The sequence below is a fragment of the Labeo rohita genome, unplaced genomic scaffold, assembly GCF_022985175.1.
Source record: "Labeo rohita strain BAU-BD-2019 unplaced genomic scaffold, IGBB_LRoh.1.0 scaffold_49, whole genome shotgun sequence".
Lineage (NCBI taxonomy): Eukaryota > Metazoa > Chordata > Actinopteri > Cypriniformes > Cyprinidae > Labeo > Labeo rohita.
The window spans coordinates 476,564-503,623 of NW_026129410.1; the positions used below are offsets into that span (position 1 = coordinate 476,564).

The window sequence follows — 27,060 nt, forward strand, 5'->3', positions numbered from 1 at the left end:
AATGTAAATATGTTATTTAAATAGTGTTGGTTTGTCTGTGCTAAATTAGTTTAGTCCAATAAGTTGTGCAATCGATTACTGATGGCTTGTCAAACACTAGGGGGAGAACTCGCAGCATTTGTCCATTATGTGTAAAGTTTGCAGTGGAGAAGCATCGGAGTGTGACTGATTAATTTTCTCCCCTTTTCCAGGTATGCATTTTTAATTATTCATTAAAATAGTGTGATTTTATGTTTTGAAATGTTTAGGAGTGCAGATGTCAGTAATATAAGAGGTGAATGTTGATTAAAATGCTTAAAAATGTGACAGATTATTTGAGACTTATAAGCAATTTATAGAGATATTAATTATTTAGAAAGAATATGTATATGTTTAAATTGTTTGTACTACTTAATAGATAAGTGTTGCTAAAAAGAACTAGGTTTTCAGATCATTCTTGAAATGCAAATGAAATGCAGTGAAATACGTATTAATTCACTGAGGTATTGCTGATTTATAGATAACTAAAGATTATATCTCATCAACAGCTTATGTTACCAGTTGTGAATTAAGAAGAAAATGCAAACATAAAATACATAAAATCATACAGTTTATGGCGAGCACATGCATTAATTTTTTCTCATATAAAACATATTTAAATTGATTGTTGGTTTAATATTTGTTGTCTTCATTTTAGGAGTAGAAATGACCTCACCAATTTGGAGGATTGTTTGATTTCGCCAGGATTTTGTATTGTATATATTTATCCAATGTAACAAGCAGGACTCGTAGGAAGCGTGTAAGATCCAAGTGCGAGCTTTTATTTACAGATCGTAGTCAGACAGGCAGGGTCAGTATCTAGACAAACAGAGTGACGAAGGCAACACAATAACGTAATCCACAAAACAGGCAGAGTCCAAAAACCAGGGAGAGCAGTCCAAAAAGTAACAAATAAACAAGGAAAGGAACGATGGCAAAAACTAGACAGAACTATGGAAAAACAAAAGCAAAACTATGATAAAACAAAACCGTGGCAATGACAAAAACAGGGCAATGAAAACAGGGAAAACCGCTTGGTAGAGTCCGCAAGAGCAAAACAATACTTCGCAGTTCCTGTTTGGTGTAGGCCTCCTTTTATGGCCACCAAACAGGAAGTAACCAACGAGGCAGCAGAGGGAGCAGCTACAGTCAGTTCATGGGTAAGGGCTCCCTCTGCTGGCTTGGCGTTACATCCAATAAAAAAAAAAGAAATAAAAAAAATGACCTCACCAAATGTCTCAGCCACCAAGGAGGTCAAAAGTAAGTGTAAATAAAAAAAATATGGAAATAAATGTTCTATTGTGATTTCATCATAAAGCTTCTTATTTAAGAATGATATAAGCAAACATAGGTTTTATTAATTATTTGTTGTCCCAGCTATATTCAGTTGCTCCGGAATCAACCACAGCTGCATAGCTCTATTATTACAGATGTTTTAATCTATTATGGTTTAATCTGTGATTTTAAAAAAGCACATCTACATCACCAATACTGATTCAAAACAGCTCCGTGAAGTGTTTTATGCTAAGCATGCCAGCTTATCTTAACAAGACCTTTAAATCCTGGGACATTTCAGTGTTTGATGTACATCAAAGCTGTCAGGGTCATGAGCAGAAAGGAGTCGCAGGGACGAGGAAATCATACAAAAGTGCTTTATTATAATAATCCAAAAAGGGCACCGGAACAAACAGGAACAGTAGGGAAAAATACACGCAAACACGACAATAACCAACATTAAGAACAGACAAGAAACAAGGGCGCCCTGGAGGCTCGTGCAGGGCAGACACAGGAGCTCATGGAGCCATGGCGGGTCAGGGAGCTCGTGGAGCCATGGCGAAGCACACAGTCCGGGAGGCCATGGCGGATCAGGAGGCACGAGCTCTGGAGGGCGCTCTGGAAACGCGGGCTCTGGAGGGTACTCAGGAGGAGAGGGTTCTGTGGGGGTACTTGGGGCTGGGCAGGTGGTCTGAGCTCTTGAGCTGCAGTATGTGGGGGGTTCCCGGCAAGGAGTGAGCCGGCATGATGCAAAGTTTTCCAGAGGGAGCTGGATGACCAGACTTATAGTTCTCTCTTATTTCTTCGACCTCAAAATTAGAACCATCTAAATAAAGGACAAGATTAATCAGTTAAATCAGAGGATACTCACACACGGGAAGATCGCAACCATAGTCTTGTTGTCCAGCCCCAGCTAAAAACACACACCTAGAGCAGCGTCGTGCCAGCTCAGCTGGTTAGCGAGCTCGAGGAAATCCTCCACATACCGCTCCAACCTCCGACCACCTTGCTGCAGACCCAGAAGTGCATCCTCAGCCTCTGTCATATTTAATGGTCTGATCTTCTGTCAGGTTCGTGTGTAGGAAGGAGCTGTAAGACGACGAAATATAACAAACAATCTTTAATAATAAAATCCAACAAGGGTACAGGAACAGCAGGGAAACACACACTAACATAACGTTAAGATCGGACGACAACCACAGAAATTAATACAACTTATAAAAGGGGTGCTAACGATACAAAGACAGGTGTGGGTGATTAACCAATAAAGACTTCACAAGGAACGGAACAGGAAAGACTATATAAGGGCACAGAAGGGAGACACCATCAAAACAGTCCACAGGGGTGTGACAGATGTAGAGAGATGGGCCAAATTATTTATCTTAACAATTCTGTAGTATTTTAATGACAATTCATTTGATCATAACATAAACCATAAATCAATGTTTGTGAGTGTTTTTTTTTTACCGTAACAGAAACGTCTAGGTTACGTACGTAACCCTCGTTCCCTGAAGGAGGGAACGGAGACGTTACATATGGGAACTCGCTTGAGTGCCCAATCACCTCTGAGCTTTACAAAAAAGGCCAATAAAATTGGCGAGTGGAGCTTGCGTGCAACGCCACTCCCCCGTACATACGGGTATATAAGATGGTGGCACGCATCCACTCATCAGGTTTTTGCTGAGGAGCCGAGCCGCAGCCCGGCGTCAGCGCAGCCTAGGGTTGTGGCAGGGGATGTAACGTCTCCGTTCCCTCCTTCAGGGAACGAGGGTTACGTACGTAACCTAGACGTTCCCCTTCAGTCGTTTCACTACGACGTTACATATGGGAACAGACCCATGGAAAAGGCCACAACCCTAAGGCTGCGTTACGCAAGACACCAAGTGCCGACAGGCTGACGTGACGGAAAGTGGAGTCAATACGTAACCTTCCCAACGCCCTAGGGACCAGTAGAGGGACCCCATAGGGATGCCAGATGTACTGAAGCATGGGTTGGGGGGGGGGGAGCACATGTGGTTTGGGCGTGTGGAATAAAAAACTGAGTATATCTATTCTGGCTATAGACATATGAGGGAAAACACAGCCTTCTGGCTGACTGTGGAAAATACTGAGACATTTAGCCACAACCTTCTGGGCGAAGGAGACCCATTCGGAGCACAGTCGCGGACTACTCTGCACCTAGTCCTAACTGCGGGGCATGGAGGACCCAGGTTCACCGGAGGGAACATACTGGGAGATAGCGCACGGATCCCGTGGGAATGGTGCAGCAAGCCGACACCTGCCGGCCTCCCGCAATTTACCTGTTGTTACCTTAACACACGGGAGGACACAGGCTCGACACGGAGATTATAGAATCTCGCGAAGGTGTTAGGTGTCGCCCAGCCCGCAGCTCTGCAGATGTCTGCTAGCGAGGCGCCGTGCGCCAGCGCATAGGAGGAGGCAACACTCCGAATAGAGTGAGCTCGAACTCCTGGGGGGCACGGCTCCCCCTGGCTTTCGTAGGCCAGGGAGATGGCATCTACCACCCAATGGGCCAACCTCTGCTTGGAGACAGCATTTCCCTTCTGCTGTCCTCCGAAGCAAACAAAGAGCTGCTCGGAGCGTCTAAAGCTCCGGGTGCGGTCCACGTAAATCCGTAAGGCACGAACGGGACACAGCAACGCTAAGGCCGGGTCTGCCTCCTCCGGGGGCAGAGCTTGCAGGTTCACCACCTGATCCCGAAAGGGTGTGGTGGGAACCTTGGGCACATAACCAGGCCAGGGTCTCAGGACAACGTGAGAATCAGCCGGCCCGAATTCCAGGCACACTTCGTAGACAGAGAAGGCTTGTAGGTCCCCGACCCTCTTGATGGAGGCGAGCGCGGTCAGGAGCGCTGTCTTAAATGACAGGAACTTAAGCTCGGCTGAAACCAGCGGCTCGAAGGGAGGTCCCCGCAGGCCCCGAAGGGCGACGGAGAGATCCCAAGAGGGTATGAGGTGCGGTCTAGGAGGGTTAACCCTACGCGCACCTCTAAGGAACCTCACGACCAGATGATGTTTCCCGATGGATTCTCCATCGACTGCATCGTGGTATGCCGCTATGGCCGCGACATACACTTTGAGAGTTAAAGGGGACAGCCTACGCTCCAACTTCTCTTGCAGAAAGGAAAGCACCACTGCGATCGGGCATCTCTGTGGGTCCTCCCGACGGGAGGCACACCAGTCAACGAAGAGACCCCACCTTAGTGCGTAGGCTGCCAGTGGGATCAGCGGAGCGTTGACCGATGTGACCGCGGTGGGGCGGCCTGCGGGAAGGGGAAGGGGACTGGACCCAGAAGGATGAACGTCCTGGGGAGCAATCTGACTGCACTGAGCAGCACCTACCTTCTTCCCAGGTTCCCGCGCTGGCGAATGTTGGCTCCGAGTCCGAACCCGAGGAGACATGATGTCTGACAGGAACAGAGCTCGGGGCACTTGGCCCAGAGATGAGGAAATTTGCTCTTTCTGTGAGTAGGTGGGTACCGCCCACCCGTAGGTCGACGGCAGCTGAGCACACAGACGGCCCCGGCCCTCCTCCGGGGGTAGGGGGGCAGATGTTGTTGTCCCCCGAAGAGCAGCTTCCATCATCTCCAGGCTGCCCGTGTCAGGAGCGCCGCGTAGACCTGCGGGTCTTTGATGTTTGGGGGGGCTCCTGAGCAGCGGCGGCGCCGCTCCCCTGCGGCGGCCATGACGTCTGGCGGCGAGGCACGCATCATGGGCCTCAGCCGGAGACGGAGCAGGTTGTTCTTGCTTCTTGGGGGCCGCAGGGGGGGCGCCCTCGGTGACGAGCAGGCTGAGGCAAAGCACCCGGGGACTTGGTAAGAGTCATGCGCCGGGACAAGATGTGACTAATTGCCTCAGTCTGCTTCTGGACTGCCGAGAACTGCTGGGCAAAGTCCTCGACAGTGTCGCCGAAGAGGCCGGCCTGGGAGATGGGAGCGTCGAGAAAGCGTGCTTTGTCGACATCTGCCATCTGCGCCAGGTTCAGCCAGAGGTGGCGTTCCTGGACCACGAGTGTGGACATCACCTGACCAAGGGACCGCGCCTTGACTTTAGTCGCCCGGAGGGTGAAGTCAGTCGCTGCACGCAGCTCCTGCAACACCGCTTGGTCAGGACTACCCTTGTGCAGTTCTTTCAACGCCTTGGCCTGATAGACATGCAGGGTGGCCATGGCGTGCAGGGCAGTGGCGGCCTGGCCCGCAGCACTGTAGGCTTTGCCGGTAAGAGCCGACGAAAGCCTACAGGCTTTGGACGGGAGGCGCGGAGAGCCCCGCCAGGTGGCGGCGTCTTGCGGGCATAAATGCACCGCAACCGCACGCTCAACCTGAGGGACCCCCTCGTACCCCCTGGCCGCCCTGCCGTCAAGGGTAGCGAGGGCTGAGGAGGTAGAACGCGAACGAGCCGAATAAGGGGCCCGCCACGCCCTGACCAACTCATCATGCACCTCCGGGAAGAAAGGCACTGGAGGCGAGCGCGGCGGTGCCGCAGACCTCGTCCCCAGAAACCAATCATCCAACCTCGAAGGATCGGGGGGAGGCACCTTAGGGACCTCCAACCCGATCCCGTCGGCGGCCCGGAGGAGCATAGCCGACAGCTCAGCGTCCGCCTCAGACGGGACAGCGACCGCGGAGGGGCGCTGCGCCGCCGAAGCGCCAGCTTCAGCTGCCGACTGTTCACCCTCTGATGCTGAGATAGACATCTCTTCCTCTGGGGGAGCACCAAAGGAGACGCTCGGCCCGCTTTTAGACGGGGGAGCAGTCTGCTTGGGCATCACCACGGGACCACGCGGTGGAGCGGAAGCCCGTGGGGTTTTGCCCGGCGGAGCGTTCTGCACCGTCACCTGGAGGTCCCCCAAGCGCCTCGCCGTAGCAGCCGAAAAACCTTTACGGCTCGACGAACTGCCGCGGGAAGACGACGAGGGGAGCCGTCTCGCGAACGAGAGGCGGGACCTCAACGTGGCCATGGACATACGCTCGCAATGAGCGCATGAACCATCCACAAACGCTGCTTCAGTGTGCTCTCGGCCCAGGCACGTGAGACAGCGTTCATGACCGTCTACAGAGGTGAGGAAACTACCGCACCCAGTAACGCACGGTCGGAAAGCCATACCGGGAAAATGGCTCTCGACGACCGCAAGGAAATTGCTCTTTTAGATCCCGGTTCGCCCAGGGAGGACGCGGCACAACCGTGCGCTCAGTTGCGCTCGCTGGAATGCGAGAAGCCGGCACTCCGCGCTCGTTGATCTGTAACAGGCAGCCGGCTCGCAGGATCTGTGCAGCAGCGGATCTTTTTTCTCGAACGTGAAGGCTGACGGGAGAGAGAGCGTGACTCTTCTTAGCAGGAGTTTTTTTCATTTTTTTTTTCAGCTCGTGCGGTGAAGGCTCCGAAGCGAAAATCTGATGAGTGGATGCGCGCCGCCATCTTATATACCCGTATGTACGGGGGAGTGGCGTTGCACGCAAAGCTCCACTCGCCAATTTCATTGGCCTTTTTTGTAAAGCTCAGAGGTGATTGGGCACTCAAGCGAGTTCCCATATGTAACGTAGTGAAACGACTGAATGGACACAACGAATGCAAGAAAAGTCATTTATATATTTTATTAACTATTACTTTTAATTAAGAATTTTAAAAATGTTAATACATAAAATGAATTATTTAATTTATTAATAATTTCATACATTTTAATGAATTTTTTTCCTACCTTTATAGCAGATGTCATCATTGCACAAAGACGAGTTGTCAAAATAATACTGTTGTTAAAATTGTGAAATCCTGCAGTGTACTCTTGAAACCTGACTGGTGATTTGCAGATTGGGCAGTTCTTTACACAGACCGCAACACCTTTATTAGGAGAGAGAGAAAAAAGCATGTTTGTGAGTGACGTTTGGCACATTTACTAATGTTTGCATTTTTTAAATTTAATGTACAAACCTTTCTTCACTGAAGATATGTCATAAACTCATGCATTCATTGTGACAACCACTGGTTCTGAGAGACCTGGTGGGGTTGGCCCAGGGCAATAAGAACATGTTTGCTCTGTAGGTTCAAACCTTTTCATCAGGATCTGACTTGCCTGAGACCTTAATCCTTGTGGCAAATTTTCTGGAATTCGTTTTTTTCCAAAGAGATAGTTGGTCATTGCAACCAATTGGTGCTTCTTCAATCCTTCTCCTACGACACCAACTTCAATCTCTTCATTTTCAGAGGGGTCCTCTGACAAGTCACTGTCTGTTCTGGAACACTCTTTAACTAAATCTTCTCTTTCTTGGTAGAGCCACCACATTGCCATATAGATATGGAGACATCTATACTGCTTATTTGTGGCTTTACAAAGGCAATACTAGTGCCCCATCAATTTGTCAAATGACACTTTTGTCCATCCAAAAAGACACCATCTTTCCTTCCTTCCTGAATAAATTGAAAAGTATACAAATCTTCCTGAATATTCATGTTTCTCATAGAAAATTAGAAAGACTGAGCAGATTCCCTCTCCTGATGCTGAATGTTCTATGCACTCTGCTGATGTTTTATGCACTCTGTCATTCTGGTGGTGGAAATCAATCCTTTTTCTTGCATATTCTTTAAGCATTCCTCTTTCAGAGGTTCAAAAGGAATGTATGGTGGAGCAGAAGAAACTCTAATCAAATGCTCACACTCTGCTCCAGGCTTGCCACTAAGTTTGGCCAGAGTCATGAACTCCCTGCACTGCTACTTCGCAGGCAATTACTTGAGAGGTGGTGCTTTTCTGTACATTTGTTGGGACTCTTTGGCCTCTACTATTTTTTGCTGTTACGAACACACCTTACTGTACATCAACAAAGTACATAGGCTCTGATGTAGCATGAAAGTCTTTTTCATGTCTTCAAAGACTCCGTGCTATGGCAAAAGATGATGAGCAGTGTGTACACAGAAATTTCTGGACCACATTAGCACCCTCTGCTTTTTCATCAGTTTTCTTTGGCTCACCTAAAAAAAATTACAGGAGCAGTTTCAGAAAACCAAGACTATGCCATATGTGTAAACAATCAGAATCCAATTTGAGTATTATGAAAACATGTTGTAAAGTGTCCTTGAAATATAAACAATGAAAGCTATTCAAAAATACAAGAAACAAGTGCATACTTTTTTTGACAGATCTTTAAAAGGTGTTACCATACAACCTGCAAAACATCTATATCAAGTTAGTGAAAACATTTATTTTAGTAGGTTATGTGTTCGGTAATAGCATGAATAATAATTAAGTAATAGCATATCTCCTACCATGTTTCTCCAGATGGTCTTCATAGGCATTTAGGCTCAGTAAAATCCTGTCACACTTAAAACAATGCCAGTAACTTTTTTTTAATTTGTCAACTTTGGCACAAAAGAACTGTTTGGAAGAACAATTAAAAATTGTAAAATACAACTAATAACTTAATGAATTATATATTTTTACAAAACCAACACATGCTCACCCAAATCACCATCTTTAAAGTGCAGAGCATATTTATAATGCCTCTTTACCATGTGGTTTTCTGACCCAATCACTGTCTGTCTGCATAGTTCACAGTTTTTTCCTTTGTTTGCCTTAATTAAATCCAAATGGTCTTTGAATGTGTGAGGACCTAAGGGGACAAAAATACAACACTGTACCTAATTATAATGTACAGTTACGTAATCTATCAATTTATGCCATATATGTGCGATTTTATAAGTATAGGGCACTTGTGATAACAAATACACTACAACAAATACAATATAATCAGAAATATACACAAAAATTATAATATAGTTCATTAAGTTCCCTACTGGTATACACAATCATACGATTTTAAAAATACTAACACGTTAACACTGTAGTAGACTCACCGTCTATTAGCCCTATAATAACACTAGTCTATATTAGGTTACAACCACTGCAATTTATAGACCATTTCGCTAGATGTAAACAACACTAAAGCGCTTCCTGTTTTTTTTTTTTTTAATTCACATATACAAATACATCTTAAAGGTGCTAATGTAACATTTTCATCCAGTCAAATGTTATGTTGGTTGTATTTTTTTGCTTTGTTTGTGTAAACTAAAAAAAAAAAAAAGAAACAGGAAGTGTATCGGGACCAGTATGTTTACATCTAGCGAAATTGTCTATACATTTTGTTATACCCAATGGACTTAACCATCAGTTATTTGCGTATTTTGACATGGAATGTTTATCTCAACATTTAACACTATATTGACAAGGCTTATGTTAGTTATCCTCATAAGCGACGACAAAAAGACACACTTACCATTCATTTTTTAATTGTATAATACAACTGTACATTATCTATGGGTTTTTTTCTCCATCTGTAAATCTTCATCATCCGAGAATCTTCCTCAACTGTTATATAATAATAATATAAGAAATGAAACAATTTTATGCAATAAGAAATGAAACAATTTTATGACAGTGTGTTCTACTAACATATTTGACAAAACATTAAATCAAACAAATAAGGGACACAAGACAAATATTAAACACATGAAGAAGCCTATGTTGTAATGCAAATGAACGCCATGTAATTAATATGCTGGACAGAAACTGAAACTGTCATCAGTTAAATACCTTAAGTGCGTGGGCTTCAGTGTACGTTTTACTCTGGCTGTCAGCGGCAGTGTCAGTGACACAATCCATCGACACATCACACAAGCAAATACAAATTAATTCCGCGATGAAAGGAATGCTATGTTTGATAGAAACGTGTCATAAATATAGTTCAGCAGATAAGTGTGTTACACAGTCTACGTTAAACTCAAGGTGCCACAGCAGTGACATGTTCCGCAAGAGTGACAGTGACACTGACACAATCCATTGGCAAGTCACAAGTGTCACTGGCACATGCCACTCTGTGGTGACATGTCACTGAACACGTCACTAAAAAATCTGATTTTATTGAAAAATCGAAAACCATGAACAATAAGAAACATTTAATACGTCTTTAATACGTGTTTGATCAGGGTTGGAACTAAACTCTGCACGAAGGTAGTTCTCCAGGAAAAGGGTTGGGCACCCCTGCAGTATAGGCTCTCATGCCTTTTCTTTTGCATTAAATCTTTATTATAAGCAATCCTGTGGATCTTAAAGAACACCTAGGTTACATATGGTAACCCTCATTCCCTGATGGAGGGAACGGAGACGTTGTTTTGACACTAGGGGTCGCTCTTGGGAGCTCAAACACCTCTGACAACATTGAGAAAAGGCCGATGAAATTGGGTGTGCAGATTTTGCATAGCTGGCCACGCCCTGGAAATCCAGGTATAAATAGGGCAGCACAGGATCTGCTCACTCGTTCTGTTCTGAGGAGTCAAGAAGCGTCTCAACCCACTCAGAGGCAGTCTGGAGTTGTGGCATGAAGGACACAACGTCTTTGTTCCCTCCATCAGGGAACGAGGGTTACCATATGTAACCGAGACGTTCCCTATCTGTCGTTCACTCCAATGTTGTGGTGAGTGTACGTCACTAGGGGTCCCTATACTAAACACCACAGCTCAGACCGTATCATGAGTGATCGGGCGCAGATAATAACAAGCCAATGTGTTAAAATAAATGCAGCTCACCTTTTCATGACCTTTCAATGTCTAAGAACTTGTCCTGTAGCCGTAACTTTCCTCAGTGAAGCTGCTGAGAGTCTTGAGAATGTTGGGACAGTGGCTGTTCTCCCTGAGGGGGAAAGACACTACGGAGATCACATCCTATCCGGAGGGGAGGTAACAACTGGAATACTATAAACGGAGGACTCTAAGGTGGGCTCCACGTAAGGAGAGACTACCAAGAACTCAGAACCAAGAGACAGAATCTGTCTCAGGGGAAACACCGCATCTCAGGGAATATAGGTAGAAATTATACACATGAGGCCACATGAGGAGCCACTACACGCAGAGCATTAACCCAAACAAGAGTTTGCCGAAGGCAACTTACCTTGTATTGGATTCTTATAGCAAGTTCCTCTGTCAAACTTAGCTACATTAAAAGTGCTAGAGTGATGGAAAATTTGTTCAGGGTTCTTGTAAGGTAAAAGCGTAATCACCATGAGGGGAAGCGCTATAGCAAGCTCTACACCATACCAGTCTCCTGAGTCGAAGAGCTTCTGATCTCTGAAGGGAGTGGTGGGTACCTCGGGCACATATCCAGGCCGGGGTCTCAGGACAATGTGAGAGTCTACCAGCCCAAATTCTAGCCATGAATCATTGACGGAGAGGGCTTGGAGATCTCCCACTCTTTTAACTGAAGTGAGCGCAGTCAGGAGGGCCGACTTCATAGAGAGGGCACTGAGATCGTCTGACTGGAGGGGCTCAAACAGATCTTGCTGTAAAGCCTGAAGGACCACAGCGAGATCACAAGAGGGGATGAGGTGCAGCCTGGGAGAGTTCAACCTCCGGGCAACTCTGAGGAATCTAATAACCAAATCGTGCTTCCCCACCAATCTGCCTTTCACCAAGTCATGATTGGCTGATATAGCCACCACATGAGCCTTGAGTGCTGAGGCAGACAGGTGCCTATCCAGGCCTCCTTGGAGGAAGGATAGCACATCTCTGTGGATCCTTGCCTTGGGAAGAACACCAATTCACAAAATTGTGCCATTTTAAGTCGTAGAGCTGCCTAATGGAGGGGCTCTGGCCAGTAAAAGGGTGTTTACCACTGCAGGGGGGAGGCCTCTGGAATCCTCCTGGTTGCATCCAGGGACCATAGATGGAGGTTCCAGAGATCTGGCCGTGGGCGCCAGATTGCGCCTTCCCCTGAGAAAGGAGGTTCTTACTCAAAGGAATGCGCCAGGGAGGGATTGATGATAGGAGCACAAGTTCCGAGAACCAGGTTCCTGTGGGCCAGAACGGGGCTACCAGAAGAATCTGTTCTTCATCCTCCCTGACTTTGCACAGCGTTTGTGCAATGAGGCTCACTGAGGGAAAAGCATACTTGCACAAGTCCCTTGGCCATCTGTGTGCCAGTGCATCTATACCGAGGGGGGCCTCGGTCAGGCCATACCACAACTGGCAATGAGTGGATTCTGGTAAGGCAAACAGATCCACTTGTGCCTGGCCGAACTGACTTCAAATCAGCTGGAACGTCTGAGGGTGGAACCTCCACTTGCCTTGAAGCGAAACTTGTCGTGAGAGAGAATCTGCCACATGATTGGGTTCACCCAGGATGTGAGTGGCATGCAGAGACTTGAGTATGTGCTGGCTTCAGAGTAGGAGATGGTGGGCCAGTTGTGACATGCGAAGAAAGCGTACAGCGCCCTGGTGGTTGATGTACGCCACTGTGCGGACCAACACATGCTTGCCCTGAATCAAGGGTCAAAACCTCTTCAGGGCCAGAAGCACTGTCAACAACTCCAGGCAACTGATATGCCAAAGGTTGCATGCCCGTTGCACACGGTGCCCCAGCCTGTCTTGGAAGCATCTGTTGTGACAACAATGCGTCTGGCCACTTGTTCCAAGGGCACCCCTGCCTGTAGGAATGAAATGTCTCCCCAAGGACTGAAGGTTTTGTGAAACAAGGGTGTGATGTTCACATGGTATGTGCCTAAATGCCATGCCCATCTGTGCTGCAGCAGTCTCATATGCATGGCCAGTGTTTCTCAATGTTGTCAGAGGTGTTTTGGCTCCTAAGAGCAACCCCTAGTGTCATACATTCAACACAATGTTGCCTTGTTTATCTAAAAGTGCACTTTTCCTTGTTTTAAACCTAGCCAAAAAGCCACGTGTTGATTGTAGATCAACAACTTTTATTAATTATATCTGTTGTGAATTTACTACATTTCTGTGTCAATCCATGTTTATATTATCACAAACAATGCACTGTCACTATAGTTCAGCTCGTGCAGCACAGCAAAAATAGACTCAATTACAGCACTGCTACAGACACACTGCTCCTGGAACACACTGCCAGACCACAACCGTGTGCAGTGTGAATGCTCTAATCCATTAAAATGGTGGGGGAAAAAAATACGCACCACATATGCACTGCATAACATTATGGCATGCTCCATTTGCTGAAAATATACAAAGGAAAAGAATCTTAAAAAAAAACATGGTAAATATGTTTATTCACTGTAGTAGTAATAACAGCCTGTTTTTGCAAAAAAAGAGCTTCATGGATGGTAAATTTTATCATGTCACCGGCCATTGTCTGGTTCAGTTAAAAAATCAGACATCAAGAGACTACAATGGACAGTCAGGACTGCTGAGAGTATTATTGGTTCCCACCTGCACAACCACCAAGACGTTTACCACCACCAGAACAGTTTTTCCCCTCCACAGGCTGTATTTAACCTCAACAATAAATCTTTCATAACCATAAATTGTCCCATTACAACTGACACATTTATACATAGCATCTGAAAATTGTACATTTGTGAACTACATAAACTGTACATTGTAAATAACATCTGCTCACTTTTAAATAACATATCCGTACATTTATTAAAACAACTCTATACATTTTTCTACTTCTGTATTATATTGCATTATTTAATTTTCTGTTTTTCTTATATTAGTGTTATTCCATTTCTATGGTGTAATTCCTATGTATGTCTGGACTATCATGTATGTTTGCACTATGCACTATGTATGTACTTTCTTCTGCACTGAAAGCTCTTGTTGCATGTACACATACTTAGCAATAAAGCTCTTTCTGACTTCTAAACATCCATACTAAAAGCCATTGTTCAGTGAAGCCCACTGATCACAAATAAATGAACACCATCCTGATGACCAACAAGTCCTGGGAATTAAACTGGGGGGGAAGAGTAAAATTACAAAAACACAAACCTGTCTAATGGAGCCAAGACAAAGCTAGGGGAGAAACAGGACCTAGAAACTTAAACTAGGACAAAAACAACATAAATATCCAAACAGTGTATTGCAAATATCCAAAAGATCCAACCAGAGACAGCTCACAAGAAAGCTAAAACACATCTTTATTTGTCAAAGTCAGACAATCAGCAATGTCAATACTATGACATTCAGTTTGAGGTCAGTCTTTCTCATCAGAAATGTTTAGAAATCTGGCTTGAAAAAGCTGCTTACAATAACAAATCACTAAACATGCTTAAAAGGGAACAGACCATTCTCATGCATGTTGCATTGACTCCTTTATTAAGAGATATGGAAAAATAAAGACCTTATTTTGTCTTAGCTTCAGGAGAGCAATTTTTATTTTTTATAACATGACAGCAGCTTAAAAACTAGCTGAGCTGAAATAAAAGGTCCGCAAAATTGATGACGGTCTCCATACTGGAAAAGAAAAAAATGCAGGTTATCAGAAGATCTGACAATGCTGGTCTAAAGAATACTAGGAAGGATAAAAAAACAACTGCTGGTGAGCAGCTGAGGCTAGGGATTACCCAGTTACTAAATCTGACTCCATCAATGGTATAGCAAACTGGCGTACTGAATCTCAAGGAGCAGTTTCTGCTATGATGTGAGGTGGTTTGCAATATCTCCTTAGGTTTGCTTGGAGGATTGGTTAAGGCCCTCAGTTTCTACCCAGACTTGGAAACCCAAAGATGCAAAGCTACCACCTTGATTCATCAGTGCAGATCAGGGATGGGCAACTTGGATACTGGAGGGCCACTGTCCTGCAGAGTCTAGCTGCATTCCCAGTCAAATACAACTAAAAAAAATCTTACTAAGTTGCCCATCCGTGGTGTAAACATTGCACAGTGCATTAAACTTAACAGCCAGTGAAGATACAAGGAAGCTCATTCATTCAATTTGCAGCTGTTGCATTCAGTGAATCAGTAGGGACTGAAGGTCAAACATGTAGAAAACACAAGTGAAGAGATCATTTGCAGAGGGGGTTGTAATGGTGTCAGCCCCCCAAAATTAATAAAAAAAAAAATAATTCAATAAAATAATAAGCTGAATCAAATCATTTTAGCACCTTACAGTATTAAGCTTGTCAAAAACTATAAACAGGAGCTCCATTCCTGGGCCTGACAATAACAGATTTGTTAAAAAATGTTTTCCTATGCGTTTGATTACACAAAGGCGAGTACACACAAGCTACAACAATCTATCACGCCACATTAAAGAGTGCCAAAATGGTATTCATTGCCTAATGAAATGGACAGAATATGAAATCTGAGACTTTGTTTTATATAAAAAAAAAAAACCACAAAGCCTATAGCCTGTTGGAATTTTTTGGAAGGAAGATGCACTATGTAATGTTCCTTTATCAAGTGAAAAGAGCATAGACCAAAAGATTGATTGTGCCCTATTGTATTTTGTTGTTTGTGATTAAAAATGAAAATGTGAACAAAAGTAAAAGCAATTAAATATTTTATTCCAAATAAAATATGAAAATTAAAATAATAGGTAATAATAGATTATGACAGAACTTTTAGTGTGTGTGCCTGTGATGAGTGGGTCTGTAAACAGCAGGGAGAATCATTTTTGAAGAGTTTTTAAATTCAAAGTGATTACTAGAACTTGACAGCACACTCATACAACCAGTGCTTTTGTACTTACATGACTTGATTCAACATGGTTTATCTGAGTTTTTATTAAAATTTTCATTGTAATAAAGTCTATTTCTAATGCAGTGCTAATTGACATAGCCTTTATCACTGCTTAGAATACTACGAAATAATATGTTGCGTGCCTTATTCTGTATAACACCATGTCCTAACTACACACAATGTGACAAGATTCCAGTGACAAGCAATTTGGGTCTCCACACCAGACACAATGTTACACCAGGGCACGATAGAATCAATTCAATATCACAGCCAGTCAAAAGTGTGTGTCTTTTCTGGTAGTGCACTGCAAGTTGCAATGAAATTTATACATTTATAATCAAATTAATAAATAAAATGTGACCCTGGACCACAAAAACAGTCTTAAGTTGCTGGGGCATGTTTGTACCAATAGCCAAAAATACACTGTATGGGACAAAATTATTGATTTTTCTTTTATGCCAAAAATCATTAGGAAATTAAGTAAAGATCATATTTCATGAAGATATTTTGTAAAATTCCTACTAAATATAAATAAAAAATAATAACAAAATTTAATTAAATATACATTATTAAGAGCCTCATTTGGACAACTTTAAAGGTGATTTTTTTTTTCAATATTTAGATTTTTTTTTGTTCCTTCAGATTCCAGATATTCAAATAGTTGTATCTCAGCCAAATATTGTACCTTTATGACTGGTTTTGTGGTCCAGGGTCACAAATATTAAATCTTCAATGCACTTCCAAATTGTTACACATTGTTTATTATTATTATCATAGTTAAGTCTTATTTAAATGTTCTTGTCTCATGTCAGATATGTATGTATGCATGTATGTACCAAGAGCTCCTTAAAAAAAAAATCACAACAAATTCCTTGTGTTTCCTCGGATCTTGTGCAGATTTTAGTGCTTATACATATGCAACAAATTCTAGTCTGTGTCAGATGTGAGCAAAAAATGCAGATTGTTTGAGCCAGTGTAAATGGAGGCAAAGTGAAATCGTTGCATGTGCTCTAGGTGTTTTTTAACTGAATTGTTTAAAGTCAGATTCAGAAGTTTAAATTGCTAAAAATAATCCTCTTAATCATATAAAGACCATCACTTTTTACTGTAAATTAATTTTAGATTGAGCTGATTGACTGAAGGTTTTTCAGTCAATTGACCATTCACAAAAACCCACCCTCCTTTGTTACTTATGGTATTCCTGCCAAACAATGCCGCTCTCAAAATACATCATGTTCTCATGCAGTGAAAAATACATTGCAGAACAAAGAGGAAACTGACAACATGCCGACAGACAAGACAGAGCAAGTTACTTCTAGAATGAAACAAGGTCTCAACTTTAAAAATGTTGTTTTTTTTTTTAAGAAATTCAAACAATAAATACCGTTTTGTGGCTCTTTTATGTGTTGTCACAGATCACTGTATTGCCTAACTGGATCAATCGACACATGAACCAATCAGCTTTTCTTCTTTACTTAAAGCACGAAAAAAAAAAATGGAGATCAAAGTGTATTTTATTTCAAAGAGGTCAATACACACAATTTTTCAAGTTTAACACTAGAACCGCCAGAGGTCGCAGTATACCTAAAACTGCCATGCGGGTAAATTTTACCCACGCGCAAACAAGTGTTTTGATATGGCTAAAGAAGATTTTATCTCACTGTATTATGCCACTGTCTTGATAAAGAAGTGTCTAGTGTCATAAAAAATGATTGTCTAGCCATCAGCTTATATTTTTGCCCTGTTGTTTTATGTTTATAGATTTTTATGCAGGCTACAGTCCGTTTACATAACAGTCAATTTAACATAAACAAGACTGCGCTGACAAAGGGAATTAAAAGGAAGTAACTACATAAATGTGTGGTGTAATATTAGAATTCACTGTTATTATTCAATAAATTAAGACAATTCATGTTATTTAAATTACTAAAATAGCCCATAGACAACGTGTAATAACTCGCGCACAGTGCATAGGATGATGTGATGTCAAATTCAAGTGCACACCTTCACCTAATGAATGATCAGTTTGTTTACTTATATCATTTATAATTTTAATAAGAGAACAACCAAATAAACTTAGGGTAATCAAAAAAAAAAAAAAAAGGTTGTATTCATTACATGGATTGGATTTTTTCAGGAAACAGCCAGACTAGAATAAATAGCAACACAGAAGCGAACAATAAACAATACAAATTGCAAAACAAAAATTAAATAAATAATCCAATTTTTTAACAATATGTGTAACGTTAGGCTAAAACATCTAAATATGAGATCGCTGTCAGATGAGCCGTCAGATGCTGAGCCGACCCAGGACGCATATCAGAGTGCTTCTAAGACCTCTTTGGCATCAATAAACTGCCTTCTTTTACTCATATTGACTTTATTTATGAAAGTAATAACCACTAATTCAGTGAGTAAAAGGCGCTGCCTAGCAATGTACAAAAAACATAACCGTCAAGATTACAACAGTGCGAATATACAGGCATTATATAGTGGGTAAATTTGACCCGCGCTGGCGCTTTTAGGTATAAATGCTCAGTTTATCGATCTGGTATTATCTAAACACTTTTTAACACCAAGGGATTTTAAATTGCACAATTTTAGTAAAAGTCAATGACTGGGAGACTTGAGTGTTTTATTGAAAATCTGTTATGTACATTTAAATAACATCTACGGGTAAAATTGACCCCATGGTGGTTCTAGTGTTAAGTCCATCGAAGTTAGTCTACTGTCCTGTGTTCAACTTTATAATTGCTCAGATCGCCTGTCAATCAAGCAGTTTGCGAATGGTCAATTGAGCAATCAATCTGATGATAAACAGATTAAATCGCATGTAAATGTATAAAATGCGTTTTCACAGCAAAAGCATTTATCAAATTTGTTAAACTGAATCAAATATGAGAAACCTTGAAAGATTGAAATGAGAGGATGTTTATTGCAATATTTTGAAATCTCTCTCACACACACAAAAATGCTCCTTTTTCAAATCTCATCACTCTGAGGAGCAATGAGTTTGCAAATGGCGTTTCAGGTCTCTTTGATACGTGAAACTCATCTCACACTGAGAGCATGTGTACGGCTTCTCTCCAGTGTGAAGCCTCATGTGAATCTTTAGATTTCCTTTAAGTGTGAAACTCTTTCCACAGTGAGAACAGATATAAGGCCTCTCTCCAGTGTGAACTCTTACGTGACTCTTCAGATTTCCTTTCTGTGAGAAGCCCTTCCCGCACAGCTGGCAGGTGAAGGGCATCTCTCCAGTGTGAAATGTCATGTGAATTTCAAGGGATTCTTTGTGTGCAAAACTCTTGTCACACTGTTGGCAATTGTAAGGCCTCTCTCCGGTGTGAATCCTCAGGTGAGTCTTGAGGCTGACTTTGTGACCAAATTTTTTTTGGCAGTGTGGGCAGGTGTAACGTTTCTCTCCAGTGTGAACTCTCATGTGATATTGAAGATTTCCGCTTTGTGAGAAGCTCTTTCCACACAGTCTGCAGGTGTAAGGCTTCTCTCCAGTGTGAAGAATCATGTGAGTCTTGAGGCTTACTTTATGACCGAAACACTTTCCACACTGAGTGCATGTGAATGGTTTTTGTCCACTGTGAATTTTCATGTGATTCTTCAGGTATTTGATGATTTTAAAACTCTTTTCACACTGCTGGCATTTAAAAGGCTTTTCTTTGGAGTGAATTATTGCATGCCTGTTAAGGTGTTTACTGCTATAGAATTTCACCCCACATTCATGACATTTAAAACTTGAGTGAATCATTGTGTGGTGATTAATGGTTTCAGTTGTTTGAACTCTTGATGATGTCTGTTCTGCAGTTACAAAATCATGATGTTTCTCTTCCATTTCATCCAGTTCTTGATTCTCCACTTTCAGCACTATCAGCTCTATGAGAAAAGGAGATAAATACAAGTTAACCCCAGTTGAATGGCACAAAACAACAAACATTAAAATATTTATACCTCTATAACATCAAAACCAACAATGTTTGCTAGGTCCTACCTACTTAAATATTGAAAATTAGCAACCTGATGTGTGAGATATCATGATTCTTGTCTTCACAAACTGCTTTTGAAGAAATACTGTAGTATGGGGCTACAGTGCACATTCTTTCATTTCTGGCGCCTCTGTCTCAATATACTGTACAACATGACATACATTCACATCAAATGTTAACTCAGAGGAAGAGTCACAGGACACTGCACTTCACAAAAGCACTGAATTTGCAATCACAAAAGTACATTATTTGCATCTGCTTTAAAGCCTTGCCAGTTAAACATTTCATTCATGTGCTGTTCTGACATGTGCTTTTCTGACCCACTAAAAAGCCTGTCAAACAACACCTGGTTACTGGACTAAATTATCTTTTTCATATCTTATCACGCTAGTACTGTTGAAAACATAAACACTGTTGGTTATGTTTAACAGTTGAGAGAAAACAGACAGGTCTTAAAGTGACAGCAGACTAAGGGGCCATTTACACAGAATGCGTTTTTCTGTTCCAATGCACTACTTTTCCATTGTTTTTCTATGTAAACACACACTTGACGGACATGCATGACAGTTACACTCGCACCTTGCGTCTTTTTCAGTGCCTCTCAGATGAGTGCCATGTATTTAAGATGCCATGTCAAGTTTAAAGATTTTAAACTTTTACATGCAGTGCCGCTCATCAATGTCAGTTCCAAAGCAGTGGACCAATCGGAAGAACTCAGAAGTGGGGCAAGCGGATGCAAGCTTCTGTTTACAGTAGCAAGTTGGCATGACAATGGTTTTATTTGATGGCAACATGGCGGAGGAGGCGCTCACAGTGCCTGTGTTCAGATACCCTGAATTACATAACCTTTCTTCAAGCGATTATCACAACTTGTTCCTCATAAAACTATCCCAGAAAGATCTCTGTCAATGAATATTGTTGTTACTGCATCACGTCTCAAAAGCGCGTCTCGAGACCCTTGTGTTCTATGCTGCGCTTTTTTAAAAACCATTGCTGAGAACTGCGTCTCGCATTTTAGACACAAAGACACGTTCTGTGTGAATGGTCATTAATAGTACTAACATGCTGCTGCTTGTCATTAGTTGCGTTTCCATTACAGAATTGTGCAAAACTTTTATGGTTTTATAAATGTTGAAAATAAACTTGTGAAATGAGTTTCCATTAACCAATGTTACACCACTAACACGTCATTTTTTTCCTCTTGCGATAAGTCATGGCGATGGATGTTGGTAGGCTTACAAATGAAGATTTTGGTTCCAAAACACTATAAATCCATTTTGATTAATTTGAATAAAAATGCATTTTCTTTACCAAGAAAGTGGCAAGATGAAAACCACTATTTTCTGTTCAATTTTCTGTTCATTTCAAACTTTCACATAGCATCTTTAGGTTATAACATTAAAAATTCAAATTCAGATTTTGATTTTCAAAGATTTATTATAAAAACTGATTATTTTTTCCCCAAAATGCAACAAATGCAACAGGGCTCTACACTTCCTTTACTTTTTTAGAGCATTTGTGCTCCTAACTTAAAAAAAAAAAAAAAAAAAATTAAAGAGCACAGTCAAAATTTTAGAATCACCTTAGAATCATTCACTTATCTTACTTCATCTCACAAAGTTCCATTATAATCAACAAAGCTCTCTACACTGCACAATGAATCTCTTATTTACACTCTCTCTACAGTTTATGAATGGATTCATCAGATATGTCTGTGCTGCATTACTTAAAAGTTGCAAAAACACCTAGAAAGCACCTTTGAAGCTCCCCTCAGCGGAAACACAAATATGCTGATCGGGTCAGTCGCACAGAGCCCTGTCCATGACATGTTTTTTTTTTGTTTTGTTTTTTTTGTTCCCAAAATGCAATAAATCATGCATATGCAATAAAATGAGTGTCTCATTTTAATCTCCTCACATAAATTATTAGATTCCGATAGGTTGAAAAGTGGCACATGTTTCTTCCCCACTGCCAAAACAACCACAGGTTCATCAACGCGGTCAAAATTATACATTTTTTTGTTTGTTGATCACAAAGTAGATGAGGAAAACTATGATGCCGGGTGGCGCAAAGCGCCACGGAAACTGTGGAAGTCAATGAGGACCTCAAACTGTTTGGTTACCAACATTCTTCAAAATATCTTCTTTTGTGTTCAGCACAAGAAATTTGAGAGGGAGTAAATGATTTTCATTTTTTGGGTGAAATATCCCTTTAATGCTAATAAAACAACAAAAACACCAGGAGAAAAATCCCTCACTGCTCTTGACTGAAGAACTGTAATACAGTTGCTTTAATAAGAATCACTGTACAATTTCTTTGGTGAAGGATATATATAGTGTTTTATTTGTTTTTTGAAATTTTAAATATGCAATTTATGCCTAAAATATTAGAATAACTCAACTTTGTCCTCTCAAATACGGAGAGTTGTGAACAATTTCAGTTAGAATTTAAAGGGAAAGTTCTCACAAATATTAAAGTGCTGTCATAATTTACTTACAACTTCTTTGAAACATTCATGAGTTTTGTTCTTCTGCTGAACAACTTCAAGCATCCATTTAGTCTACAATCTTAATTCTTTTGTCCTGTGAACTGCCCCATTCATGTCCTGTCTCCACTGCAGATTCACACCTCTCTGACTCGGGATGGTCCTCATCACAGTGATAGTAAAGCTTTCAGCTTCAGAGCCGTAACATCAAGTATTGAGGCACAAACCACAGCCAAACTAGCTAAAACCAGACATTTGACAAAAGCCATTCATAAACCGGTACATGGGGGATTTACGAGTAACTTATATGGGAAAACCTTAAAGTAGCTTGGGAAAGTGACACTGGACTCAATATTTCAAAGGATATTTGGGAGGAGGGACTGAAACAAATTAATTCCTGCTCTATTAATGCAAGATTACAACTTATACAGTTTAAAGTGCTGCATAGGTTACATTACACTAAATCTAAACTCAATAAAATTTAGCCTTCAGTTTCCCCACTATGTGATAGATGTAGGAGTTCGGATGGGACGCATGCTCATACTTTTTGGTTTTGTCCTGAGATTTCTGAAAGAATATTTTTTCAGTGGTTTTCAAATGTCTTCGGAGAAGATATAAGTCCAGATCTTGAATTAGCTTTGTTTGGATGTTCTGACCATACACTAGGTTTGACACATTTTCAGCAATTGTCTCTTATGTTTGGTATGGTGGTTGCTAAAAGGGTGATTTTGATGCATTGGAAGTCTGCTTTACCACCCACTTTTCATAGATGGTTGGCTGAAATGGTTGCTGCTCTCAAGCTTGAAAAGATTTGATTCTCTAAGTTTGACGCTTATAAAAAATTTGATAAAATTTGGGGCTCCTTCCTCACTTATCTTTTTAAGAACTGAAATTTATGTTATTTGTTTATTTCACTCCATGTTTAATATTTTGTTTAAATCTGTGGCTATGTCTCAGGTGTGTATCTTTCACTGTATCTGGTGCATGTTCCAGTATATGTTGTTGTTGTTTTGTTTTGGTTTTGTCTTGTTTTTTAATTTTTATATATATACAGTTTGTGAGATTCTGGCTTGTTTTGTATTTTCAGAAAAACTGTTGGAAAATCTGTCATAAATAATATATATATATATATATATATATATATAGATAGATAGATAGATAGATAGATAGATAAAACTTATATGGGAAATGAAGGACTGGCAGGATAGCCAACATTAAAATGTACTTATACATAAAATGTATATAGTCTATTTCCAGTGACAAAGGAGAAAAATAACACAATGTCAATTTCAAACCAGGCATGAAAATGGGTCAGGGGTGAAAAAGGTGAGAAGGGTGCTCGAGGGGTGATGTGGCCGGGAGGTGGGGGGACTCCCACAGAATAAATATTACGGCCTCATTAGGGGACATGCTGCAACTTAACTTATTTATTCTTCCATCATGATTAACAGCCAAGTTTTTTGTTTGTTTGTTTTTTTGGGCAAAGAAATCAACCTAATAAATGTTTTCTACCATTATCGAAAAACACAGAGCTGCATCGTTCTGCCCTAACACACTCATACTGCAAAAATAATGTTTGTATTAGTGTTAGCGATACTTTAGCATTAAATGTAACTTAGTCTCTTAAGGGTACGTTCACATGAAGCGTCTAAAAACGCGTGGAAAACGCGAGGCGCGTCGCTTCCTCCACCAATTTCAGAGCGCTTGTGCGCTCGCGCTTCTGTAGCGTCTGCTGTTACTAGGCAACCATGAAGGCGCTGTCAGTTACAAAAACATTTCTGCTTTGGATTTTAAACTGCGCGGCTCCATTGAAAATAAATAGCTTCCGCGCGCAAAACGCGCTGCATGTGAACGGCGACTAAGCCTTTGGTGACACATACACACCACGAAATTAAATTGTGGATCTCTCCCCTGTTGTCTTCTCCCACGCGGATTGTCCCGCAGGAAGAAATGTCGCCCTGGATGTCATTGGATGCCGCGCACGGTCTACGAACGCGGGGACGCTCAGCTTTCACGATTTGAAATGGCTCAAATCCACTTTATATTAAGTTTTAATCAATCAATAAATACCATCCAAGACCCCTCCCCCCACCCCCTCAAAAAGAATTTCTCATCGGATCTACACGATTCACGTGGGTCACCTGTTTTGGCTTCAAAAACGGCGAATTTCGCCGAAAGGTGAGGGATTTTCATGCCTGTCAAACACTACTGGAAAATCAGCTAAATTTACTTTTACTTTAATTATAAACATGACAATTAAATGATTACATTTATTTACAAATGTATAAGTATTTGGGATTAATCTCATGATTCTGCAACATGTAAATGTTCACACAATCTTGTTGCCTCTCAAAAATGTCTTTAGAACATTTTCAATCAATATATAACATAGTACAACATTATGTATTATATTATTTTTTATTCTTAAATATTTCATTATATATTTTGTTAGATAGTGATGCGTAATTAAGTGATACAAATGAATGGTTTTTATATTGCTTATATTGGGTTTATAGTTAAATTACGATTCATTTATGTAGAGATGGACAGTGAGTTCACCCTTGAGAATGAATACCAACCTGTTTGTTCATCAGTATCTTCATTTTTGACTCTGAATGCCTCTTCAATCTTCACTTCTTCATTCTCCTCTTTAATAAACGCCATCTTTATAACAGCGTGTGGACCTCAGCAGGAGTTTTTCTGTGTTTGGACACAAGATTGACATGAGAATAATAAACAGAAAGAAAATAAATCCAATAATCTGTGGGTGTGTCTCAATCAGTTCAATCAGTATCTCTATAGTTCAATAGATAACACACTGGTAAATCAGGGTGATCGATAATGCAAAAACACTCAAAACACTGTTGTCGTTGCTTTTACACTGGTTTGACAGGCAGGTCTCGTCCGCGTGCGGTGAATCGAGCGATTCAGTGAATCATTTTGAAAAGCAAATGACTCATTTGACTCGGAGGTACAAAAAGGTTTGTTTCTCCTTTCACTGTTCACTGGACTGAATTCACGTTTACGATAAACTGATCTGGGATCACACAGTGAGCGAAATAAGACGCCCCTTTTCTGTGTTGATACGCTTTACTCACGCCAAATGACGGCCATACATGAAAAATAAAGCACTGACATATTATATTCAAGAATAATTCATTCGTTTTACATCGCTTGTACAAACGATAAAACTGTCTGAACGTCCCTATCGATTTAAACACTTAAAATGCTTGAAATCACAAACCTGTCTTCAGCCGAATCAAAACAGACGCAGGAGCGCGGCGCAGCCCTGTGACGTCACATCGCCCGAACAAAATAAAAGTCCTTATTGTGCATAGTGTGCAGACAAACTGAAAATACACATTAATTGTTTAACATTTGTCACTCAAAGCTATTCAGAATATTATTCGTGGTCAAATATATAATTAAATATACATATAAATAAATATAAATTGTCCAATGACTTGCTAAAAAATAACTACTGTGTAAACAGTATGTCATGTTTGGGTGCAGAAAACATACCAGTGGTTGAGAACTTGAATCAGTTTTAATGACATGCCTTTAAAAATATTTAATGCATTTTAGGAACCAAGCAAAAGCTATGGAAGGTTTTATGAGAATATGTAGTACGGGAATATTATTTTAAAGATGTCCTTTTCACCTGGCTATACAAAAAATATGGCATTTTGTCATTTAGTATGCTGAGGTATAACTGCTGCTGAGATATTTTAGGATTATTATATTAACGTTATGGCTTATCTATCCACCTCATTTTTCCCGTAAGAGTGGGCGCAGCCATTTGTAATTTTTTTTGGGTGTGGCTTCCAGTCTCATCCATGTCCACTCTGCTAATACACGACGTAACAGTTACGTAATGGATTGGTAAATTTTGGTAATTTCATGACTTGGCAACGCAACTACAATGTCGCATGCCCGTAATTTTATTACCATGACATTACAAACTCACAGCGTCGTCAGTACCTCCTCCTAACATCGTAATACTACCAAGGATGTCCCAGATACATACTCTATCAGTAATATATTGGTAACTTCATGACTTCCTGGTAACGTAACTGCAACGTTGCATGCACGTAATTTCAGACACACGTCAGATACAATATTGAAAGTTCTTCTGAGATAAAATGTTCTTTTCACCAAATCAGAATATGTACGATTGCTTATATATAACATTAGTGCAAAACAAAGTGACTGAATTTCTGAGGGGGAGCACCCTTAGACACTATCCTTTTACCTGTGTCCTTCTCTTCTAAGCTAGTATATGACAGTGAAAATACATTACATCTATTAACTTTTTTTTAATAGATGGTGTACCATAGAACATGGAGGAGGCAAAATGCTGAATTGCATGCAATGACACTGTCTAGCAGTGAATCAGAGGGGGATCATTCTTTTGCTCCTGGGGTTGGCCTAGGTGCAACCAACAATGGCAGTCTTAGATGATCTTGTGAATGACCAGGATGGCAAGCAGTATGACAGTTGCAGTGAAAGTGATGTTACCGATTCTGGCACCTCCTCATAGGAAGTAAGTGATTTGAGGACCGATTTGGCTAAAGCAAGGCAGCATGGGTGTCGGTTGATGAGCTCCTCTCTGTGCTAAGAAAACATGGATGCATGAACTCTGTTGGGAACTCCTCACCAAATAGAAACACATGAATTATGTGGTGGTCAATATCTTTATTTTGGTCTTGAATATGGAATTTTGAAAAAATGTTCACAGTATCCAGATGAGTTCTCCAGAGAAAAACATGTACTCTAAATTTCAACAT

General features: G+C 41.2%; 1 protein-coding gene across 1 annotated transcript; it reads right to left on the reverse strand.

Moving 5' to 3' along the window:
- Nucleotides 1–18,705: 18,705 nt before the first annotated feature.
- On the reverse strand, nt 18,706–25,600 carry LOC127160887 (gastrula zinc finger protein xLCGF3.1). The gene is made up of 3 exons (XM_051103531.1): nt 25,518–25,600; nt 24,853–24,973; nt 18,706–19,678 (listed from the first exon to the last, which is right to left on the reverse strand). The coding sequence occupies exons 2-3, from the start codon at nt 24,935–24,937 to the stop codon at nt 18,783–18,785; spliced, it is 981 nt and encodes a 326-aa protein (XP_050959488.1). The 5' UTR covers nt 24,938–24,973; nt 25,518–25,600; the 3' UTR covers nt 18,706–18,782.
- Between the last annotated feature and the right edge of the window lie 1,460 nt (nt 25,601–27,060).